This window comes from Epinephelus lanceolatus, chromosome 23, assembly GCF_041903045.1.
Source record: "Epinephelus lanceolatus isolate andai-2023 chromosome 23, ASM4190304v1, whole genome shotgun sequence".
In the NCBI taxonomy this organism is placed as follows: domain Eukaryota; kingdom Metazoa; phylum Chordata; class Actinopteri; order Perciformes; family Serranidae; genus Epinephelus; species Epinephelus lanceolatus.
The window spans coordinates 21,985,304-22,005,729 of NC_135756.1; the positions used below are offsets into that span (position 1 = coordinate 21,985,304).

Consider the following 20,426-nt stretch of genomic DNA (forward strand, 5'->3'; position numbering starts at 1 on the left):
CCACAAACACACACACACACACAGTCTCACATTCAGGACTAGCTCATGGCACAGATTAAAGCTTACGGTTGACCCCGGAGCTCGCACCCCTGCCTCCTTGTCCATCAACCCCTCCCTACACCTCCATCACACACACAAACGCACGCGCACACACACACACACACACACACACACACACACACATCCTGCCCCACCGACACACTCGTCTTATTACCATATATATGGAGTTGGGCTGACAGGCAAGTGCTGCGGCCTGTGGTGGAGGGGGAGTGGGGAGCCGTAATGGCCTCCTAAGTCCAGCAGGAGTGGCAGACTGGGGAGTGGACCCACATGGCACCCGACAGGCCCCATGGAGCCAAACTGGCCAATTGACTGCAGTGCTGTTTTGGTGTTCCTCCCCCGTGCACTGGCACTGTTTGTGAGCATCGAGAGACAAACTTTAGATACGTGCTTCGTGCCATTTTCTACATACTTTTCTTTCTTTCTTCTTATTTCTTTCTTTCTGCTTCTATCTCTCAGTTTCCTTTTTCTTACTGGATTTCTCTCATTCAGGCTGACCACTGCAGCACCTCACTCATTCTTCTTAATACTCTCTCCTTTCCCTCTCTCTGTCTCTGTGTGAGTGACATGTATATTTCAGAGGTGTGCTCCCCCTGTGGGCTCTATCTCAGGTCTCTAGTCATTTAGAGACACGCTGCCTGCCTCTGCTCACAGCTGTTTGGACTCAGGCGCACACCGCTTAAGTGCTTTACCCTCGGGTGAGACACGGACACACACCCCCATGCACAAACACAGACACACACACAGGTGTTGAAGAAGACACCATGCCAACCAGCCCCTTCATACACACACATACCCATGCACAAATCACTGCAGCATACATGCAGCTCTCTTATATGCAAGAGTGGACCTTAAGATGTAGGCAGGCATGCATACAGACACATACAATAGTGCAATTCAAATTATGCACCATATGTAGCCCATTCGCTGACATGCAGCACATACACACGCAGCGTTCAAAAGTAACTAAGTACATTTACTCAAGTACTGCACTTAAAAACAATTATGATGTACTTTTCTTCAGAATTTCCATTTTTATGTTGCTATATACTACTACTTTACACTTGACGGAGATTGCTTCAACTCAAGAAGTCGTTTTCATTGTTGTTCTGGGTTAGTTTTTTTACCAGTTAGTGAGCAGTGTACTTCTTAGGACATTCCGGTCCCCTGGATTTACCGCAGAGTGAGCACTCTTCACTTTCACACTGCTCTTCGGCACATGGAGCTGCGGACATGGAGGCAGCTGCCTGAAGTCAAGGCTCTGAAATCACATTTTTTTCTGCCTTCTGTTTAGAAGTGGTGAGTTTACAGCTCACAGATACTAAATATGATACAGTGTCGGGCTTTGTTTGATATCTAGTGTCACATTGACACATTGTAAGCATAGGTAGATTGTTGACTATATCACATGAAAGTTACTGTCACCCTAAACGTCCTGTTCAACCCCATCCAAACTGTCAAAGTCTTTATGGAAAAGAAGGAGCGAATAGTCATATTCATATTGAACTGCCAATTCTGACTCCATTGGGTACAGTCCTAGTAATATTACTACTTGTACTCAAGTAATTTCAGTCTTACAAAATGAGAGAATCTACAAAAGCCAACAAGCCTGACCTCATTAGGGAAAATAAAACAATCAGTCTAGCCTGTCAAGGTAAAGTCACGTCTGCGTGCCTACTTCCCAAAGAACAAATTAGTAAAAAAAAAAATAAAGTACTTGAGGAGTTAGTGTTTAAATCAGCGCCACATACTGAAGTGTATAAAACAGTGTCATATCTGCCTCTTCTGTGTCACTTTCTGTCTGAGGGAATTAGATATGACAATATAATTAATATCCAAACAGTCACTTATAGCTGGAAGGAAATGGAAGAGAGGAGGACACAGAGAGAGAAGGAAAGACAAGGGAGATGAAGGGAGAGAGGAGCATGTAAAGGTCTTGACATGGACATCGTAATGCACACACACACACAGACACACACTGAAACCTGCCCAGGATAAACGGTAGTGGCACACACACTTGTCCTTTTAATTGAACCATCAGCTCCAGTGATAAGATGCAGAACCCTGATGTCGCTTTCACATGTCGGCATCCACAGAAGTGAAATACAGCCCACACACACACACACACACACACACACACACACACACACACTATCTCTCCCCTCCTGCTTCCTCTCTGTCCCTCTGGCTCTCGTTGTCACTCTGCATGTTTTCGGTCTCAAAGCTGGAGACTGTTTCATCAGCCAAGAGAGACACAAAAGCAATTGTATTAATTCAAGATTCCAAGGCTTTCAGAGGCTTTAGAGGCCTCACACGCACGCACACACACACGCACACACACACTGTCATGAGATTTAGAGCTTGTTGAACAATGTCTCGCACAGACACACACACATAAACAAGTCGGTCCAAGCCTCTCAGCTCCACTGTCTAAACTAATTCCTCCACACTGGCATAATGCAGGTTGGCCACCTTCCCACCATAGGATTTGGCTTGGCGCGGAGAGGAAACTCCCCCCCTATCCACTGTACAAGAGGCGGAGGCATTATCTATTTGTAATAAATATTCAAACGTGTTCCCAGCCAAAGCCCACCATAATATGGGTCAGGATTGAGAAGATCCCGCTCAGTTTTTCTCTCCTCCTTTCTCTCCTCTTCTTCTCCGGCCCATTGTCTCACTGAAGGCATCTTTGGGGGTCCTCGGTCTATTTAGAAAGACCCCCCTAATGAAGGACAATCCGGTTAGGCCTCATCACGCACGCACACACACACAAAGTGGTGATCGCACACACGCATAGGCATGTACTCGTGGAGGGGCTTAATTGGAAGGGCTTAATTGAGTTGTGAGGGGCTCATAAGGCTTAGTACGACTCAAGGAGTGGGAATCAGGGAAAGTCGGCCTTAATGAGTGGGTATACCACACACACACACACACACACACACACACACACACACACACACATACAGTACTTGCTCCCTTTTTGGATCCCACTGTATGCTGGATTCTACTCCGCCTAAGCAGCAATTAGACTAATGACCAGAAAATAAAGAAAAAATTGTCTCTGTTCTGTTCTCTGGTTTAAACGTAGCTACAATAGGACCACACCTGTTATGCTAAAAGTTCCCATAATTCAGTTTTTACAAAATGCACACTTAGGAGCCACTAATATATTACTGTAATAACACAAACAAACTGTATGCCTGAACCCCACAGACACCATTGCTGTGCATCTTTTCTGGCAGGCCCATTAAGCCGTCCCTTGCCCCATGTTGTGTCTGCCTTTTAATTGTGGAGTTTTAATTACACAGAGTGGTCTGTGTACATCTGGCCCCTCAGCGATCTAATTCCTTCCTTCCTGTCATGTGACCCTCTGAGGCTTCCCCTTGATTGGATTAGGTCATCGGCAGGGGTGGTGTTGCCATGACAATTAACGTGATAACAGCCCCCGGCATCGTGCGGTGGTCCACATGCCGATTCATTTAGAGGGCTGTTACTTGTATGGAGGTTATTGCCGTGTGCAGACATCCTTTGATTTAGATGGATGACTGAATTTAATGATATAGAGATATGAAGTCCTGTTTGGCATCATGATACTTTAATATATGGATACTGTTGGTATCAACAACATGGACCTTAAGAACAGCTACTTATAAAGTTATTGATTGGTTGCTGGGGCTGTGTGTGTGTGTGAGTGTGTCTTTGATGCAGAGTGCTGCTTTGCTGTTCCCTCCACACACTGCCATGTTCACAGCCATGACGGTCCCTTGTTTCTAATGGAGCAAGTGCACATTGAAGTGGCAGACAGCCCTCTGTTCTGTTCACTGTTTGATACATTGAGACGTCACCGTGTCTTCAGACTCTCGCAGCTGTAAAGACAGTCTCAGTGAGGTTTTCTCCTTTGTGAAAGACAGACAAGCGTCCACTGTAGTTTGAAGAATGATTTGAAGGTGTGTGTGATTGTTGCTCTTACCATTGGCCTTGTTTGAAGCATGCCGAGGAGCAGCATTACCGTGCATGTTTACCGCAGCCCGCATGTGGAGTATGCACATGCATGTGCATGAAACGTCTCAACTTCGTTGTGATAGGACGTCAGTTATTTTGCATGTGAATGTCAGTGGTTTGCACCAGAATATATCAATATTGTCTGTTTTTCTCTTTTATTTTTGTGCTTTTGATGAGCTGTTTGGATACAGGCAGTGGCATGCACCTTGTCATCTGTCCCACTGCTGTGCATGGGCTCCCGATTCATTAGTACGTGTTGAAGCCTCAATTGCGAGGAGTTGTCTCGGTGAGGAAAGGGGAGGGGCTTCCCCCCTGCCTCCCGCTTCCAAATTCCTACGGTGGTCACAGCAGGCGAAACTGTGCTGTTTTGGTTTTTGCAGGACAGTGAGGGTGCACAGCCACTGAACCTGTCGGCCAAGCCTAAGGCATCCGAGAGCAAGTCACCCAACTCCCCCCCAACTTCCCCACAGGTCCCTGCTGCTGCTGCTGGCGCCAAGCTGGGCCCTGCCGGCTCCATGAAGCACAGCGTCGCCCCCTCCAGCATCGGAGGACCACCAACCAGAGTCAGCTCAATAGGTAAGTTGGCTTAAGAATCCATCACACACACAGCACAGGAGAAGTTAAACAATAATCTGAGGTTGTTTCAACTTTGGTCTTTTTGTAGTTTTAACCATCAGGTGCATAACATCGTACTCAGGTTAATTGCTGTCCTGTCCCAATCCCATGGCAGTAAACAAAATATTCTTATGCCATCCCATATCCCAGAAGAATGACTCCCATCCCATCTCGCTCCCATGTTTAGTTTTAAGTTTCCTAATGATTCTAAAACTAGCACTGGATCATATTAGAACTGCATTATTCTAATTTATTTAACAAAACTAAGCAAATTCAATAATCTAAATGGTGTGGCATAATGCTAAAATAGCTCGTAACATTTTTTGTTTCTTTTGTTAGGTTGTATTTTCATAGTATATTTTTCATATTTTTTATTTTGATTTGTCTATTCTATTATAATGCTCTTGACCATCGCAGTACCTTGCCTTCAGTTTTATTTGCTATTGATATGTTTGTTGTCCACACTAAACACCAAGGCAAATTCCTTATGAGTGAAAACCTAGTTGGTCGTAAACCTTATTCCGATTCTGTGACAAATAACTAGCACTCAGTCCGTTAACTCAATGCCAATATTAACCTTACAAATGATCCATTTTACTTCACGTGCTTAATATAACATGGCGTGCGCGCTTACTTAAAGGCATATATTTCCTGATTGGGAATGAACCAATAACAGGTGACAAACTTCACATAGCTGGCTCAATATTTCTATTATGATTCTGGTCCTGCCCACTCCAGTTGACTTCTTTTCCTGTCCTGTCCCAGTCACGTGATGAATAGTGAAATTGCCTCCCACCCCGGGGGAATCCCACAGAAATCCTGTGACCCACTGGATTCCCAAAAAAATGCCAGCCTACTTTGAGACATCTGAATCATTACTCATCTTCTATTTATTTAGCAATTCAAAATTCAAATAGGTCTGACAATGTGCATATTAATGGCTGTTTCTCCTAGGTGGAGAGGGACAGAATTTCAGACAGAACTAAGAATGGCGACATCATCTTTCTACAAAGCCAACTTACTACTTGGCCACATCAATGAGAAAAAATGACAGAAGTACATCAACGTAGCTGTGTGGGCTTTAAAAAGCGTTAATTTTACTGCTCATTACCACAGTGTTCATTTATTTTGAGGTGATGTTGCATTTTTCCCTGATCTCAGCAAATAATTTGGTGAATACAGCATTATTGTTGTTGCTTATGTGAATGATGGCCAACTCTGAGATCAAAGTTGTATTAAACCCTAATTTTCCTCTGAAGGCACACATACTCATACACAACATGTCCAAACAAAAATATGTGCATACTTATTATGCTGTATGCATACTGTGTAAGTGCTCCTGCAGTATACAGTTGTATATATAAGAATAATCAAATTGTTTTGATCATAACAATGTGTATCTTTAAGGCAAACAGAGTACAAGAACAGCATTTTTCTCTAGTGCTGCCATTGTTGCAGAGCCAGTACCATAATCATACCCAACCATATGCACACATACATGAAATATGACATAAATGAATCACTATTTTGTACTCTTAATCCATTTTTCACGCAACACTGATAGTTCAAATATTACACATATGTAACAGGCTATAATTAGTGTGTTTGTGTTTTTCTTCCGAGTCGCTATTTGCCTCGGGGCTGCTTCATTGTTATGTGTTTATTAGTGACTGAAAGAGACAGAGAGACATAGCAGTGAGGGGAAGGAGGGAAGGAGAGAGAGAGAGAGAGAGAGAGAGAGAGAGAGATGAGGATTAGCACTTTTTTTCTTTTTTTTTCCCTGAGCGATGAAGCGGGGGAATAATAAAGAGAGGAGCGCATGACAGACAGGAGGTATCACCAATGAGATTAGACAAGCCTCTTACATGAGCCAGGACAGTGCAAACACCCAGCATTAATGACACAATGACAGCACACACACTCACACACACACTCCAACGCACACAAAGGCTCACACACACACACTCAAACACAATCCCACCTCCTCCTCCTATGCAATAGGCAGTTAGTCTTTTTTTCTGACTTCTTGGCTAATCTCACTGTTTTTCAACAAATCGGGGATTTAATATCAGATTAGTGGATTTGCGGTCCCAGATGTTTTTTGTTCAGAAAAATGGATTACAGTGTTTAAAGTTTGTGTGTGATCCCCGCTGAATTATTTGTGCGTGGAGACCAGCGTGTTTTGTATCGCAGATCCCGGTTATGTTGTGGTCCCATCTGTTGCCAGTGAGTTTAGCCGGTCACCAGCATGTTCGTTATTGCGGTTCATAGTCGTATTAGGATTCCTGTTACAAGTTCAGAGGGGATAGACGGGGCAGACAAATTGGAAAAGAGTCTAGAGGCAGTCGTTTTGATGTGGGAGTGAGCGTGTGTGTGTGTGTGTGTGTGTGTGTTTGTGGGGATGTGTGGGCGGCTGGTAATATGAATGTGTGTTCAGGTTATTTAAATTCAGACAGGAACAGACACACATGCAGCGGATGTAGTGGAAACGAATGCATTTTTTAACGCTCACAGTTTTATGTTAAAGAGAAGGGTGAAAACTAAAAAGTGTCACTTTGAAATGAAAGGTTTAAATGATTGGCAGTGGTAGAATGTAACTACTGGTAAGCTCATTTACTATAGTGCTGTACTTCAGTGCAATTGTAATGTACTTTACTCTTTTTCTGTAGTTTATACTTTCACTCAACTACATTTGAGTGGAAAATATTTACTTCACCACATTTATCTGACAGCTTTAGGTATTTTACAGATTTAGAGTTTACATACAAAATATATGGTTACTGTAAAAAATATGATCCATTTTTATAGATTAAACCACCTGACAGTGTGTGTAGTGGAAACTGACACGTTTTTTTAAACAGTTGTGTTTTATATAAAAGAAAAATGTAAAAACATTGACACGATGAAATTACAGGTTTTATATTTTTTGGCAGTGGTAGAACGTAACTACTGGTAAGCACATTCACTGCTGTACATTACTACAGTTTTAAGGTACTCTACCTGAGTATCTCCATTTTACTCTTGTTTATACTTCTGCTTATGAATTGGACAGGGAAATATTGTATTCTGTACTTTACCACATTTATGTGACAGCTTTTGTCAATTGTTACTTTACAGATTTAGATTTTACATAAAAAAATATATGCTTATTTTCTAAAAAGTGATTGATTTTTGAAGATAAAACCACCTAAATGTGTGGATGGAGAAGAAATTTACACCTTTTTTTAAACACTGACGTTTGTGTTTTATGTTAAAGAAAAGAACTAAAAAATTAGAATAAGCACTGAGAAATAACAAGTTTTACATTCTTGGCAGTGGTAGAACGTAACTACTGGCAAGCACATTTACTCTAGTGCTGTACTTTAGTGCAATTGGAAGGCACTTTACTTGAGTTTCTCCATTTTACTCTAGTTTATACTTCTGCTCAACTACATTTCAGAGGGAAATATTAACTTTGCCACACTTAACTGACAGCTTTAGTCACTTGTTACTTTACAGATTCAGATTTTACATACAAAATATGTGGTTACTTTAAAAGAAGATGCATTTTTTTATACATGAAACCACCTGAAAGGGTGGATGTAGTGGAAACTGACACTTTTTTAAAAAAAAAATGTTGGCAGTTGTTTTATGTTAAAGAAAAAGGTAAAAACTTAAAATTGACACTTTGAAATAACAAGTTTGATATTCTTGGCAGCGGTAGAACGTAACTACTGGCAAGCACATTCACTCTAGTGCTGTACTTAAGTACAATTTTAAGGTACTTTTTCCAAGTATTTCCATTTTATTCTTGTTTGTACTTATGCTTAACTACATCTTAGGCGGAAATATTAATTAACCACATTTATGGGACAGTTTTAGTCACTTGTTACTTTACAGATTTAGATTTTACATACGAAATATGAGGTCGCTTTATAAAATATGATCCATTTTTGTAGATTAAACTACTTGAAATTATATTAAGTATTTAGAATTACCTCAACCTTGACCAACTACTTCGACATCTAGTTTACAGGGTAATTTTCACATAAAAAAATATATATATATATATTAAATACGTATGTCTGGAACAAGTGGTGATACTTTTTTTAGACCTTAATATCAATGAAAAGCATATAGATAAGTGCAAAGCAGCATAAGATCTAATTGGTGTTAAGCTATAGCTTTAGAATATCTGGGTCATATCTGCAGGTAGAAAGATGATTCAACTGAGTTCATTTTCAGTAGCTTCACCTTCCACTATGTCCCCATATGCGTCCAGATTCCAGTTTGTCTGTCTTTGCGACTTCCCTCACAGTTCACCTCTCTTTCTTTTTTGACACCTACCAACCCAAAGGCATGTTCCTCTTTCTCTGTTACTTCAGCCATCCGTCTGTCCATCCATCTACCCATCCCAAACCAAACTGAAGGGCTGTCAGCGCCTGTAACTTCTACCACGATCATACATTTGTCTGTCATGAAACACTGTAGTTCCCTCTGACCTCCCTGCCGGAGTTTCTTTGTGGTCATAAAGGTATTGGGCCTGTCTGTAGAGATTTGGTGCTCAGGGAGAGATGAAACTTGCGAGTGTGTAGTGAGAGAAACCCCCCCACCCCTCCTGTTCTATCTGGGTCACATTCACTCGTCTGGATGGTTGGCATCGCTGTCAGTTTAAGCGAGACTCACACACACATTCATGAGCGCAAGAATATCTGTCTGTCCCCCCCCCCCACCCTCTCTCCCTCTCTTTTGACTCCAGATTAAAATTGACTGCCACCCGATTCCATCGCCCTCTCTCCTGTCCTCTTCCCCCTTCTCTCTCTCTCTCGACACCCACCCCCTTTTTTGGCCCTGCTCGCATCCAGATTTTCCGGTTATGACTTCTGAAAGAGTTCACGGCTCTGTCATTACCAATCTGAAGCTGGTAATCTGGCCTGAGATGGCATTAGTGGTGTGGATTAGCGCTGATAAAGACCCCATAAGCCAGCCGCGGCTCTTTGTTAAGAGCTAACCCGACTGATAGAGAGAGGCGATAGCAGCACACACAGCCTCACAAACACACAGTCAGAGCGGATGCCTCATCAGCGACTAAGCTGCAGAAATAATACAAATAATAGGCGGCGAGGAGGAGCGGTGAGATCTGATCTTTGTTAGGTGGTGGGACAGATGTTCTCTACTGGGGAAATTAGCAGGACTTTTTAGCTGTAATAAGAGTCATGTGGTCGCCTCTCTGCAAAGTAGAACTGTGAGGGTTCAGATGAAAAGAGATGTGTGTGTGTGTGTGTGTGTGTGTGTGTGTGTGTGTTGCAAGGTGGGTGTTTTAATGGGATTTAAAGGAGATATCCAGGGATAGAAGTTGTGAGTGAATGCCTATGTTTGTATGTGTTTTTTTGTCTGTCCATGTGTGTGTGTTTACGGCTGAGGGCAGGTGGAGGAGGCAGTGGGAAGCTTGTAGCAAGGCTAGCTAGGGGCACACTCTGACTCACATGCCCAGCTCGACTGTCAAGTGGTCAGTGTGTGAGTGTGTGAGAAAGAGGGAGGGAGATACAAAAAAAGAAAGACAGCGAGACACGCACACACACGGATGCCCCAGCAAACGCCCCTCATCAAGTGTATGTTAATGTCTTTACCTTATGGTTCAGGGGAAAATTTATTCTGGATGAAAACCCCCTGTCATCTTAACAAACACACACACACACACACACACACATATTGCTCTTCTCTCTGGTATTCTCTCATTATTTTTAAATCCACTTAAAGTGGAGCGTCGGTAGCATAGTAGATAGTGCCGGCGCCCCATGTACAGAGGCGATGCTTCGCTGCAGCGGTCACAGGTTCGATTCCGGCTTGCAACGCCTTGCTGCATGTAATCCCCCCACTCTCTCTCTCTCCCCATTTCACACTGTCCTGTCAATTAAAGGCAAAAAGCCCAAAAAATAATCTTTAAAAAAAAAATAAAAAAATACACTTAAAGTACAAATACAGTAGATGAATTAATTAAGCATCCGTCCCCTCTCTGTGTCCCCATCTGTGTCTCAGCAGACTTGTTGTCGTCGCTTTCCTCAACGGCCTACCTGAACGACCACGAGGCGGTGACCAAGGCCTTCGCAGAGGCCCGGCAGATGAAGGAGCAGCTGAAGAGAGAGCAGCAGGTCCTGGACGCCAAGGTCGCCGCCGTCAGCAGCCTCAGCCTCAACAATGGACGCTCCGACAAGGTAAAACCGCTTTAAATCCCTGTGTAACAACGCACGGTGCCGTATTGTGTTGTAACCTTAGCAACAGGCAACAAAGTGTGACAGCTCACCCCGAAGCATTAAAGGAGCTACAAAAATCAAGGTTTTCAGATAGTCTTCAATTTCTTGAGGTTAACAGAAAAATGTGTTTTCATCCCATTAAAACCTAGAACGTAAAGCGCCGCTTATTCGCCACAAGCAGCCGTGGTATTTTATTTTCATGAGATTTATGGTTGCAAGGCTTTATGAGTTCAATCTCAGTTCATAACAACAGAAGTTCAAAAGGTCAGCTGTCACTTTATGATACGGTATTATTGTATTGATATATTACACATCATAGCTGGAGCTCCATTATAGCATCAAAAGGACCTCTTGTTTTAATCTTTATTTATATTTTAATTTGCTCTTTGGGATGAAAATCAACGCTGAAATACAGTCTTTATTGACACATTTCTTTTTTGCATCTTATAATTATTATAACAAATGACTCCCACACATCAGTAGCTTCAAAAACTAAAGCAGAGTGTGTAGATTATCTCAAGGAGAAAAAAATACAACCATACGGAAGGTTTAAATTCATAAATTCACCCAAAGATGAAGGAAAAAAAGTCATCACAGGCTGTACCGTCTCATTGTCAGTGTGTAATAATTTGTCTTGCCATATGCCATCCCTACTGCACCATGTAGGAGGTAAATCGGTGTACAATGCGCACGCTGAAATGTGTTGAAGCTAAACAGGGCCAGATAAGGTAAAACCAGAGGCGTCTCAGAGGTAATGAGTGTGTCTGTGAGGCGCACTGCAGGGCTACTTTGTGTGTGTGTGTGTGTGTGTGTGTGTGTGTGTGTGTTTGTGCGTATGTGTGTGGCAGAGCAGAGCGTTGGGGAGACGGTAATGTGAAGTGACGGCGCCGGCTCCTCGGCAGCGTGGCTAAATTGTGGTTATTTGTTAAACACATTGGGAGTCAGCTGGTGCACGCGCATGCACACACACATACACACACGTACACACTCACAGAGCAACAGTGTGCTTGAAGCATCTGCACCGCTGACATTCAACAGCTCTATCTGTCTCTTTCTCTTTCTTCCTTTTTTTTTCCCCGACTCTCTCATCTAATGTGTTTCAAACAGTCAAGCCCACACTGATTTATGTATTAGCTCAGGTTTTTTTGTGCACATTTAGACAGAGTGTAGATCGTAATATAATGTAGATACTGTAGAAAGGATTCAGTCTAATAGCCAATTAGATTCACGCCAGGGAGAGGGCTGGGGAGAGGGGGAACATCGGGAGATGTAGCTGTTTTTCAGGAGCGTTTTACAGCTTGTTCCACACATTCAGTGCATTAGATGGAGGTATTTAGCTGTTTTACTCCACTGCAGGGGATAATTAAATACCAGGCTTAATTTTATTATATAATTCTTGTCATTTCTTGTTTAGCTGCTGTTTGTTATCTTGTAAGAATTCAGTGAAATGAGATGAAATAGAGGTTTTCCTGACATTATTCCTCTCAGTTATAACAGTGGAAATTATCAATTTTATTAGCCTTATTCTGTGATATATTTCTACCAGATTTTTTTGCATGTAAAACTAAGATTTAGAGAAAATGTGTTAAATGATAGTCTTTTTTTAATGTAAATTCTTTAAATTTTAGATCATTTTCTGATAGAAACGCGACTCTTCCTCAGCTTCCGAGGCCACGCGCTCCACGCTGACTCCCGTTCCCTCGGCCCTTTGGCTTTGTGCTGCACGAGTGTGAAGCCGGCGAGCTCTCAGCGTACAACGGTGTCATCTCTGACACACTCAGAGGATTAGTTTTGTCGCTACTTTGTGTCTTGGCTCCAGTGTCAGCCATTCAATCCACTTTTCTCATGTACTGTACTGGGGCTTAATGTCAGACTAGGCTGTCATCCACTCCGTCTCCCTGCTCATCTCTGTCTCTGTCTCACACACAGGGACAAAAAAACCTTTGTAACCACATATTAAAATCAAAGTGAGACACATTTATGCCCCCCCCCCCCCCAAAAAAGGTTTGAATGATGCTGATCATTTATGTGAAATGAGAGAAATTCTTAAAATATTTCTGATTTACATACAAAATGACTAACTCAATTCAACCCCACTGGCAGATTATTGTTCGTTTATTAAAACATAACAAATTCAAAATAAAATACTCCTTAAATGGCTCGCAAATAAACAAATAGAGCGCATTTCCGCAGCACGCCTCTGCCTCGCATTCTCCCTCTCCCCACCTCTGTCTTTTTAGCGGTATTTATTCTAATCTGGGGGGGAAATTATCTCTAACAATTAAACTCTGCTGGACTAAAAACAGAGAAAATGCATTTCATTATCATTCTGCCCTCCTCCCATCCAGCCATCCAGCTCGCCAGGGTCACATGTAAATGGAGAGGGACACTTTTTGGAAGGTTGTTTTAGAAGACGACAGTGTTTTGGGTAGCGCTCCTAATCGTATAATTAAACTGTAAAATGCTGGCGCTGGTGCACTGCGGTGTGTGTGTGTGTGTGTGTGCGTGTACGTGCGAGTGTGTGTGTGTTCGTCGACAGTGAGGTTCCAGCGTAGAGTGTGCCGGCTGCTTGCATTAAGCATGTAAATGCTCAGTAAATCAGCCTTTTATTGGTTGTAATAAATACCCAGGGGGCCGTGCGGCGTGGCCTCGCTCTCGTCCGCGCTGCACTCTCCCGCTCTCTCTCTCTCTAATGCGTCGACCCTCGGGGGCCTCTGCGAGAGAGAGGCAAGCCGCTGCACTCCACTCTCGCAGGTGGCTGCCAGGAGTCGTTACACACACACACACACACACAGGCACACACATATAATATACAGTATACACACAACGCGGTAAACATCCAAATAGGACTAAATGTAATCAACATTCTTGCACATGCAAACATACACACAGATGTGTGTTCAAGCATGCAGGCGTACAGCACTCTAACAATTTGCTGTTGACATTAACATTTCCACAAATTTACATCCAGACGAACCAAAACACAAACTTTGTATCTGCTGAAATCGCTGCTGGTGTTCGTCTGTGTTCTCTGTGTTTGGATTCACTGATAAAAATAATTATTATTAAATGATTTATTTCAGATCAGAGGGGAAAATGACGGAGATTACTTCTTTGATTTGAAACTTATAAACTGATTTTCTTTTGGATCGACTGGCTTGAGGCTAAAGAGTATCTAATTTGATTTCTGTGGTTATCTAAAATGGCGAATTGTGACTTAAAAGAATTATACAACTATTGTAATAAATAATATCAGAGATTAAACTGTAATAAAATCCTTTTCAAATTAGTTATAAGTTAACTACAGGTCCGTGGTTTCACCCATTCATATATTCACACTCAATGACTCACTCCGGCTGATCGACTGCAACTGTGAACTGTTTATGTCGTTTAGGACAAGGCTGCCTTGGAGAGTCTGAGTCAACAGTTGAAGCAGCAGGCGGAGGACAAGTTCAGCCACGCTATGCTGGACTTCACCATGAGCGGAGACTCTGACGGTAGGGACACACACACAGGGACACACACACAGGTGTAGATTTTTGAGGGGACACAGGGGACTCGCTCCACTCAATAATTTACAGCATGTGCATTTGTCCCTACAAATAAAAACATGGAAGTCTTTTATTTTGACTTAATTAAAGACACTGATACCATAAATCGATGCAGAAACATTTACCAGAATGCAGGAAATAAAGTATTTGACGCTCAAAAGTTCTTTAAATCCTGTGTTTCATATGTGTCCTCCTGATGTCAGCTTACACCCTTGGACACACACACATGCTTGCAGTCATTAAAGTGTGGGACTTTTTTAATTTAAAAAGGCTTGAAAATGTGATACTTCGTAGTTTTAGGAGTTAAATTTTGATATAATATTATAATTTTAATATAATGTACTGTTAGGAGGTTATAAAATAATATATTTTATGTTGCTGTCTTAGAAAACAGGTTGTCATGGGCTTGGTACTATTTCAGCTTTGTACATTTTTTGAGATTTTATATGGTTTCTTTAGCTGAAGAAGCAACAAAAAATGCTCAGCCCATTATTTAATATGTAATCTCTTCAGTTTCAATTAAAAAAAAAAAGTTTAAAAAACACTAAATTTGGGGGTAATTGTTTTTTCTGTACTGGGAATTTTCTGTAAACCACCTACTTTATGTCTATAGTCATATTTAGTGTGACTTTTGTCTGCCTCTCCTCACATTAATCTTCTTCTCCTCCCCTTCAGGCTCCCCCAGTGTGTCAGACTCCAGAATATTTCGGGAGGCTCGGGGTCGTGGCAGCGCCGAGCCACACATCAAGCGGCCAATGAACGCCTTCATGGTTTGGGCCAAGGACGAGAGGAGAAAGATCCTCCAGGCCTTCCCCGACATGCACAACTCCAACATCAGCAAGATCCTCGGTAAGACCCTCACTCACACTCTGCTCTGACTGACAGGCGCCTCTGCCTCCACCCCTCGTCACCCAAACCACCGCCACCCGCAACCCAAGCGAACGGGAAGATGCACGTACCGCGGATTCTATTTCCCCACTTTCTCAAACACGCACAGTGATTTCATTACAAGCGGTGGCATTGTGTAAGCGGCTGTTAATGAACGGCTGGGGAGAGCACGGCTCCGACAAATGATGATATAATTCATTATGCATTAAACAAGCAGCGCGAGGCCGCCTGACATTTCCCCCGGACCGCCGGGATCGGCCCTGACATTTTAAAGAGCTCCTAAGCGTTTTATAACACAGGGAAATCTGGTTTTAATAAGCCCCCCCCCCCCCCCTCTGTCTGTCTCTCCCTCTCTCTCGATTGCTAACAGATCGCAGAACAGAGAGGGAGAAAGACAGAGAGCGAGAACAGCCAAGTGCTGACAGCTTTTACCCATTAAACATACAGTAGTCAAGTGCAAATTCAGACCAGATATGAAACACACAGGGGAAGACATGCTCAAGATTACACACACACACACACACACACACACACACAGAGGCAGGAGACTGATACTACAAATCTATGAGCAGAAACTGAACTGAGAGATGACAGCAGGTTAAATGAAGTCCTCATTAGTTTGAATAAGTACCTGTCGTCCTCACGGCTCGCCTTATGAGCCTTTTTTCTCTCTCTCGCCTTTTTCTTTGTGGGCGAAACTTCTGCCATTATGTGTGCGTCTTTGTGGATGTGCGAGCGTGTTAATGTGTCGGTATGCACATGTGATGTCGGGTCACGCGTGCTGCGCAGACATTTGTTCCTCACACACACTGTAATTGATCTTAAAGCCGACGTACACACTCAATTTAAATGAATTCTTCGAGCTGATTTTTATCATTTTGCTTCTAAATAATGATCATGATTATTTTTATTTGAACTTCTTTGCTGTCATCTGTCACACTGCAACAATTTTATCCGTGTTTTTCTACTTTTGTATTTATTATCCAAAGAGATACAGTACATAACTGACACTGATCATTATCGTCACTCTGTCCAGGCTCACGCTGGAAAGCCATGACCAACCTGGAGAAGCAGCCCTACTACGAGGAGCAGGCTCGCCTCAGCAAGCAGCATCTGGAAAAATACCCGGACTACAAGTACAAGCCGCGGCCCAAACGCACCTGCCTGGTGGACGGCAAGAAGCTGCGCATAGGCGAGTACAAGGCCATCATGAGGTCCCGCAGACAGGAAATGAGACAGTACTTCAGTGTGGGGTAAGAGAACTGGAGAGAGGAAATAGTTTCTATACCTCAGTAGAATTTAGTGTTCAGTGTTTATCGTCTGATAAGCAGATAGAGTAGGTTTTATTTTTTTACCTGATTTTAAAATCATTTGAATTTACAAAAAACAGTACTCAATGAGCATGAACGTATATTTGCTTTAATATTGTTGCTGTAAATGTTCAGTGAAACAACACCAGCCACAAGATTTGAAATAACCTTTCTAATTTTAATGTCTGTTTTTCTAGTAAGTCTCTTATTGTTAACTCTTTTCTTTTCGTTGTTTGTTTTACTTTATTTTTGCTTTACACTTCAGGTTAAAGGTTTTTTTTTAATTAAATCTTCTCACAATGTAGTTGATGCTGTCATTTCCTTTTTTCTTAGAAGAATATTCCACTTGCAAAATGGCCATTTGTATATCAATTACAAGATTTGTTAATTTGTGAAAAAAATCCTTGTTTTTGCTTGCATGGCTCCATGGTGAGGGAAGAATCCAAAAACTGAGAAAAAATTTGATGAATTTAAGTCATTAGACCATGTTTAACAACAGCAAAACTATATCAAAACCTCATTTACAAACTCTCACTGAAATCATGCAATATAATCCAAGTCCCATTTATCCAGTCGTATGCTCAGTACTTCCCAAACACATGAATTTTTGCTAAAACTTTACAATATTAAACAATTCCACCTACGAGTAGCACCACCTGAGTGTGCCTGAGCTCCACTTGAGCAGACTTTAAATGTACTCACATGTTTTAAATTTTAATGCTTGAGTGAAAATTCCTGTGTTTGAGCATACGACTAGATAAATGAGACTTGGATTATCCTGCTTGAGTTGTGTAAACAGTTTGTAAACAGTTTTGATATAGTTTTGCTGCTGTTAAAATCAGCCCCCATTTACTTCAGTTCATGAGGAATGTTTGCCTTTGTTTGGATTCTCCATTCACAGTGGAGGCATGCAAGAAAATTAAAGTTTACTTCACAAATTCAGTGTAACACAGTGATTAATTGATACAGAAATGGTAATTTTTCAGGTGAAGTATTCCTTTAATAAACCTGGCTAGATTATTTAGGCTTCAAGACAGTGGTTTACATCCTGGGAGGATTTTGGGTTAGGAATTTTGCAACATAAATTTTTCGGACTTTCCTCAAATCTTTGTTTTTTGTGAATAATATCAGCATGTCACCTCTCTTCAGACCACTAAAAAACATTCAAGGAAGAAAACTCTTTGGTTGAACTGTTCACAATAAATGGACAAACAAATTAGTCTGACATGCCAAGAGTTAAATGAGAGTATCATTCTTATGTTTGTACAGTGAATATGAAGCCACAGGCGGCAGCTAGTTAGCTTAGCTTAGCACAAAGACTGGAAACAGAGAAATGGCTACCCTGGCTGCTCGTACGCTGCCTCTCATGTACTGAAATGCTTCCTCTGTGTGTGTTACAGGCAGCAGGGCCAGTTGCCGTTGTCCTCCGCAGGCGTGGTTTACCCAGGCGCCCTCTCCATGGCGGGGATGCCCTCACCCCAGATGCCCTCAGAGCACTCGAGCATGTCCAGCAGCCCAGAACCCAACGCCAACCACCACCAGAACCCCCACATGGCCGGCCTGAAGGGGGACGAGCCACGAATCAAGGAGGAGGAGCTACGGCTGGACGACAGCAACGGCGACGTGTACGACGACTTTGACTACGAGGACGAAGAGGCAGATTACACCAGCGACAATGAGAACCATATCACCCAATAGGACGCGCGACAGCCGCCCTAATTATAAGCCAATCACAGCTGGTTAATCCCACACAATCCCAAAACCCACCAATCAGGAAGAAAACTTTCTCTTTTTGCCAATCACCTTGAGTCCCCAATCTCACCACCCCCGTCTCCCTCCCTCTCCTCCCCCTCCCGACTAACATGGACTCTTCTAACAGAGCCGAGCCCCTCCCACTGGAGTCCTGATACCAGCATCTGATCAATCAACTGAAGCACAGGACCTGTCACTCACACTGACTGTTACACAAACTGGAGTCTGGGAGGAAGAGACGACCAAGCCAGCCTCCGACGCTTGCTGAGGAATATTCAAGTACTACTGCAAGACTTTGAGTGTAATGCCACGAGTGAGGAGAAATAAAAATCACACTCAAAAAGACCCGTTTCTAGAGAAAAAAGAGACGTTTTAAAAATGAAAGACGGATCAGTGGACCTGTCCAAGGCTAACAGATGACACTTTAAGATGGCGGACCTGTTTATTATCAAGAGACACTTTTAAAAAAAAAACAAAAAAACAGCTTTTTTTTGTTCTTTGGTTCTATAATATTCTCACTCAGGTACACGGTGCCAATAAGTGGCTTGTGAATGTGATTTGTTGTTTTTGTGCTACAAGTTTGAATAATAATAGAAAAAAGAGACATTTCTTTTTTCCCCCTTTTGTTGTAAAGCACCTAAAAGACATCAGACATGTTTATTTTTAACAAAAACATATCTTTTCTTCAACCTCGCAGTGTGCTGTCAGCGGTTCCCCCATCTTTTTTCTCTGTGTTTTTGTGACCGCCCGCTTCCCCTCCCCCCGCTTCGGAGCCCGATGGGACGGTCCAGCCAGGACTGACCGGTACAGCGTGGACCGTCCGGCTTTGAGGGCTTTTCACGGGGGGGAAAAGGGGAGTCTCGCTGGCGTCACGGAGCAGAAACGAAAGCACTGTGTTGTGAGACAATCCACCAGATTTCTTGGCGCTCCGTCCCTCTATCGCGATCTCGTCCGGGGCAAAACATCAGTAGCTCGAGTGTGTGTCGGTGTGTGCTGTGTGTACTCATTTATCGGGGCGTTTGCACACGTGTGTGAAATCTCATTTCCAGTGCGAGAAAAATACAGAGAGACGGGCTTACACTGCTGCTGTTATTTACTGTACCACACACACACACGTATACACACTCACACACACAGCTGTTGTTCTGTTCCTCAGTGTTTTCCTGCTCCCTCCAATCAACATCGTCCTGCTGTCCCAAGTGGGCGGAGCTGAGCTGAAGCAGCCAGTCAGTGTTTCTGTTTGTATTTGAATACTGTATTTTATTATTTCTCTTCAAACTGCCTCTAGTCTAATAATATTATTAACAATAATTATAAGGATGGTCAGCGTTTCCTAAGTTTAGTAAGTTATGTACAGTATAATTTATTTTTCTCCTCTTTATCGGGTTTTTATGACCATATGAAACTATGACAGTCGATGAAACATTATTCTATTTAGCTGGTAGGTATTTAGATCTAAACAAAAGTTGTCATTTTACCTTGCTTTGTTTTTGCATTCTTTTGTTCCCTTCTTTTTTTGATGCGTTTGTTTTGTATTAATCCTCCGGACGGGTGGGCAGGCGGGCGGGCAGACGTCAGGACAGCGAGCTGGACTGACAAACTCGACGCCGGCCCCCCTCCGAGCTGAAGACATAACCTTTTCACAACGTCCAAACCCATTTCTAAAAAGCACTCAGACTCCGAGAAAAAGAAGAACATGATTTTTTTTTATTGTTATTATAATTTTATTTGTAATGGTTATTATAATGTATAATGTGAAGTTTCCTCTCTTTTATTTTGCCTTTTTTTTCTTTTGGAAATCAGTTTTATCACTTTTTGGAAACTGTTTTCTGTGAACAAAGAGTCCCATCCCCGTTTACTAGTCTTGGTCGCCTCACCAACGCACAGTGGAACACCTCTGGCTCGGATCCACACACACACACACACACATACATGCACAAACACACACATTTTAAAATGAAGAGATTATCGTGACAACCAAACGAATCCTATGCTGTTCTTTTTTTCTGTTTTAT

The 20,426-nt window shown here is 42.4% G+C and overlaps 1 protein-coding gene across 13 annotated transcripts in view; it reads left to right on the plus strand.

Annotated features, from left to right (window-relative positions):
• The window catches only part of sox5 (SRY-box transcription factor 5), a 300,708-nt gene extending 281,954 nt beyond the window's left edge, over positions 1-18,754 (plus strand). For 5 of the 13 annotated variants that reach the window (XM_033614344.2, XM_033614340.2, XM_033614342.2 and 2 more), the window contains 6 exons: positions 4,443-4,638; positions 10,696-10,871; positions 14,305-14,407; positions 15,137-15,310; positions 16,386-16,602; positions 18,060-18,754. In XM_033614344.2, coding sequence (XP_033470235.1) covers positions 4,443-4,638; positions 10,696-10,871; positions 14,305-14,407; positions 15,137-15,310; positions 16,386-16,602; positions 18,060-18,357 — 1,164 coding nt within the window. In that variant the 3' untranslated portion in view covers positions 18,358-18,754. The remainder of the gene's footprint in view (positions 1-4,442; positions 4,639-10,695; positions 10,872-14,304; positions 14,408-15,136; positions 15,311-16,385; positions 16,603-18,059) is intronic. The other 8 variants (XM_033614341.2, XM_033614348.2, XM_078165382.1 and 5 more) reach the window with 3 other exon arrangements.
• The last annotated feature ends 1,672 nt before the right edge of the window (positions 18,755-20,426 follow it).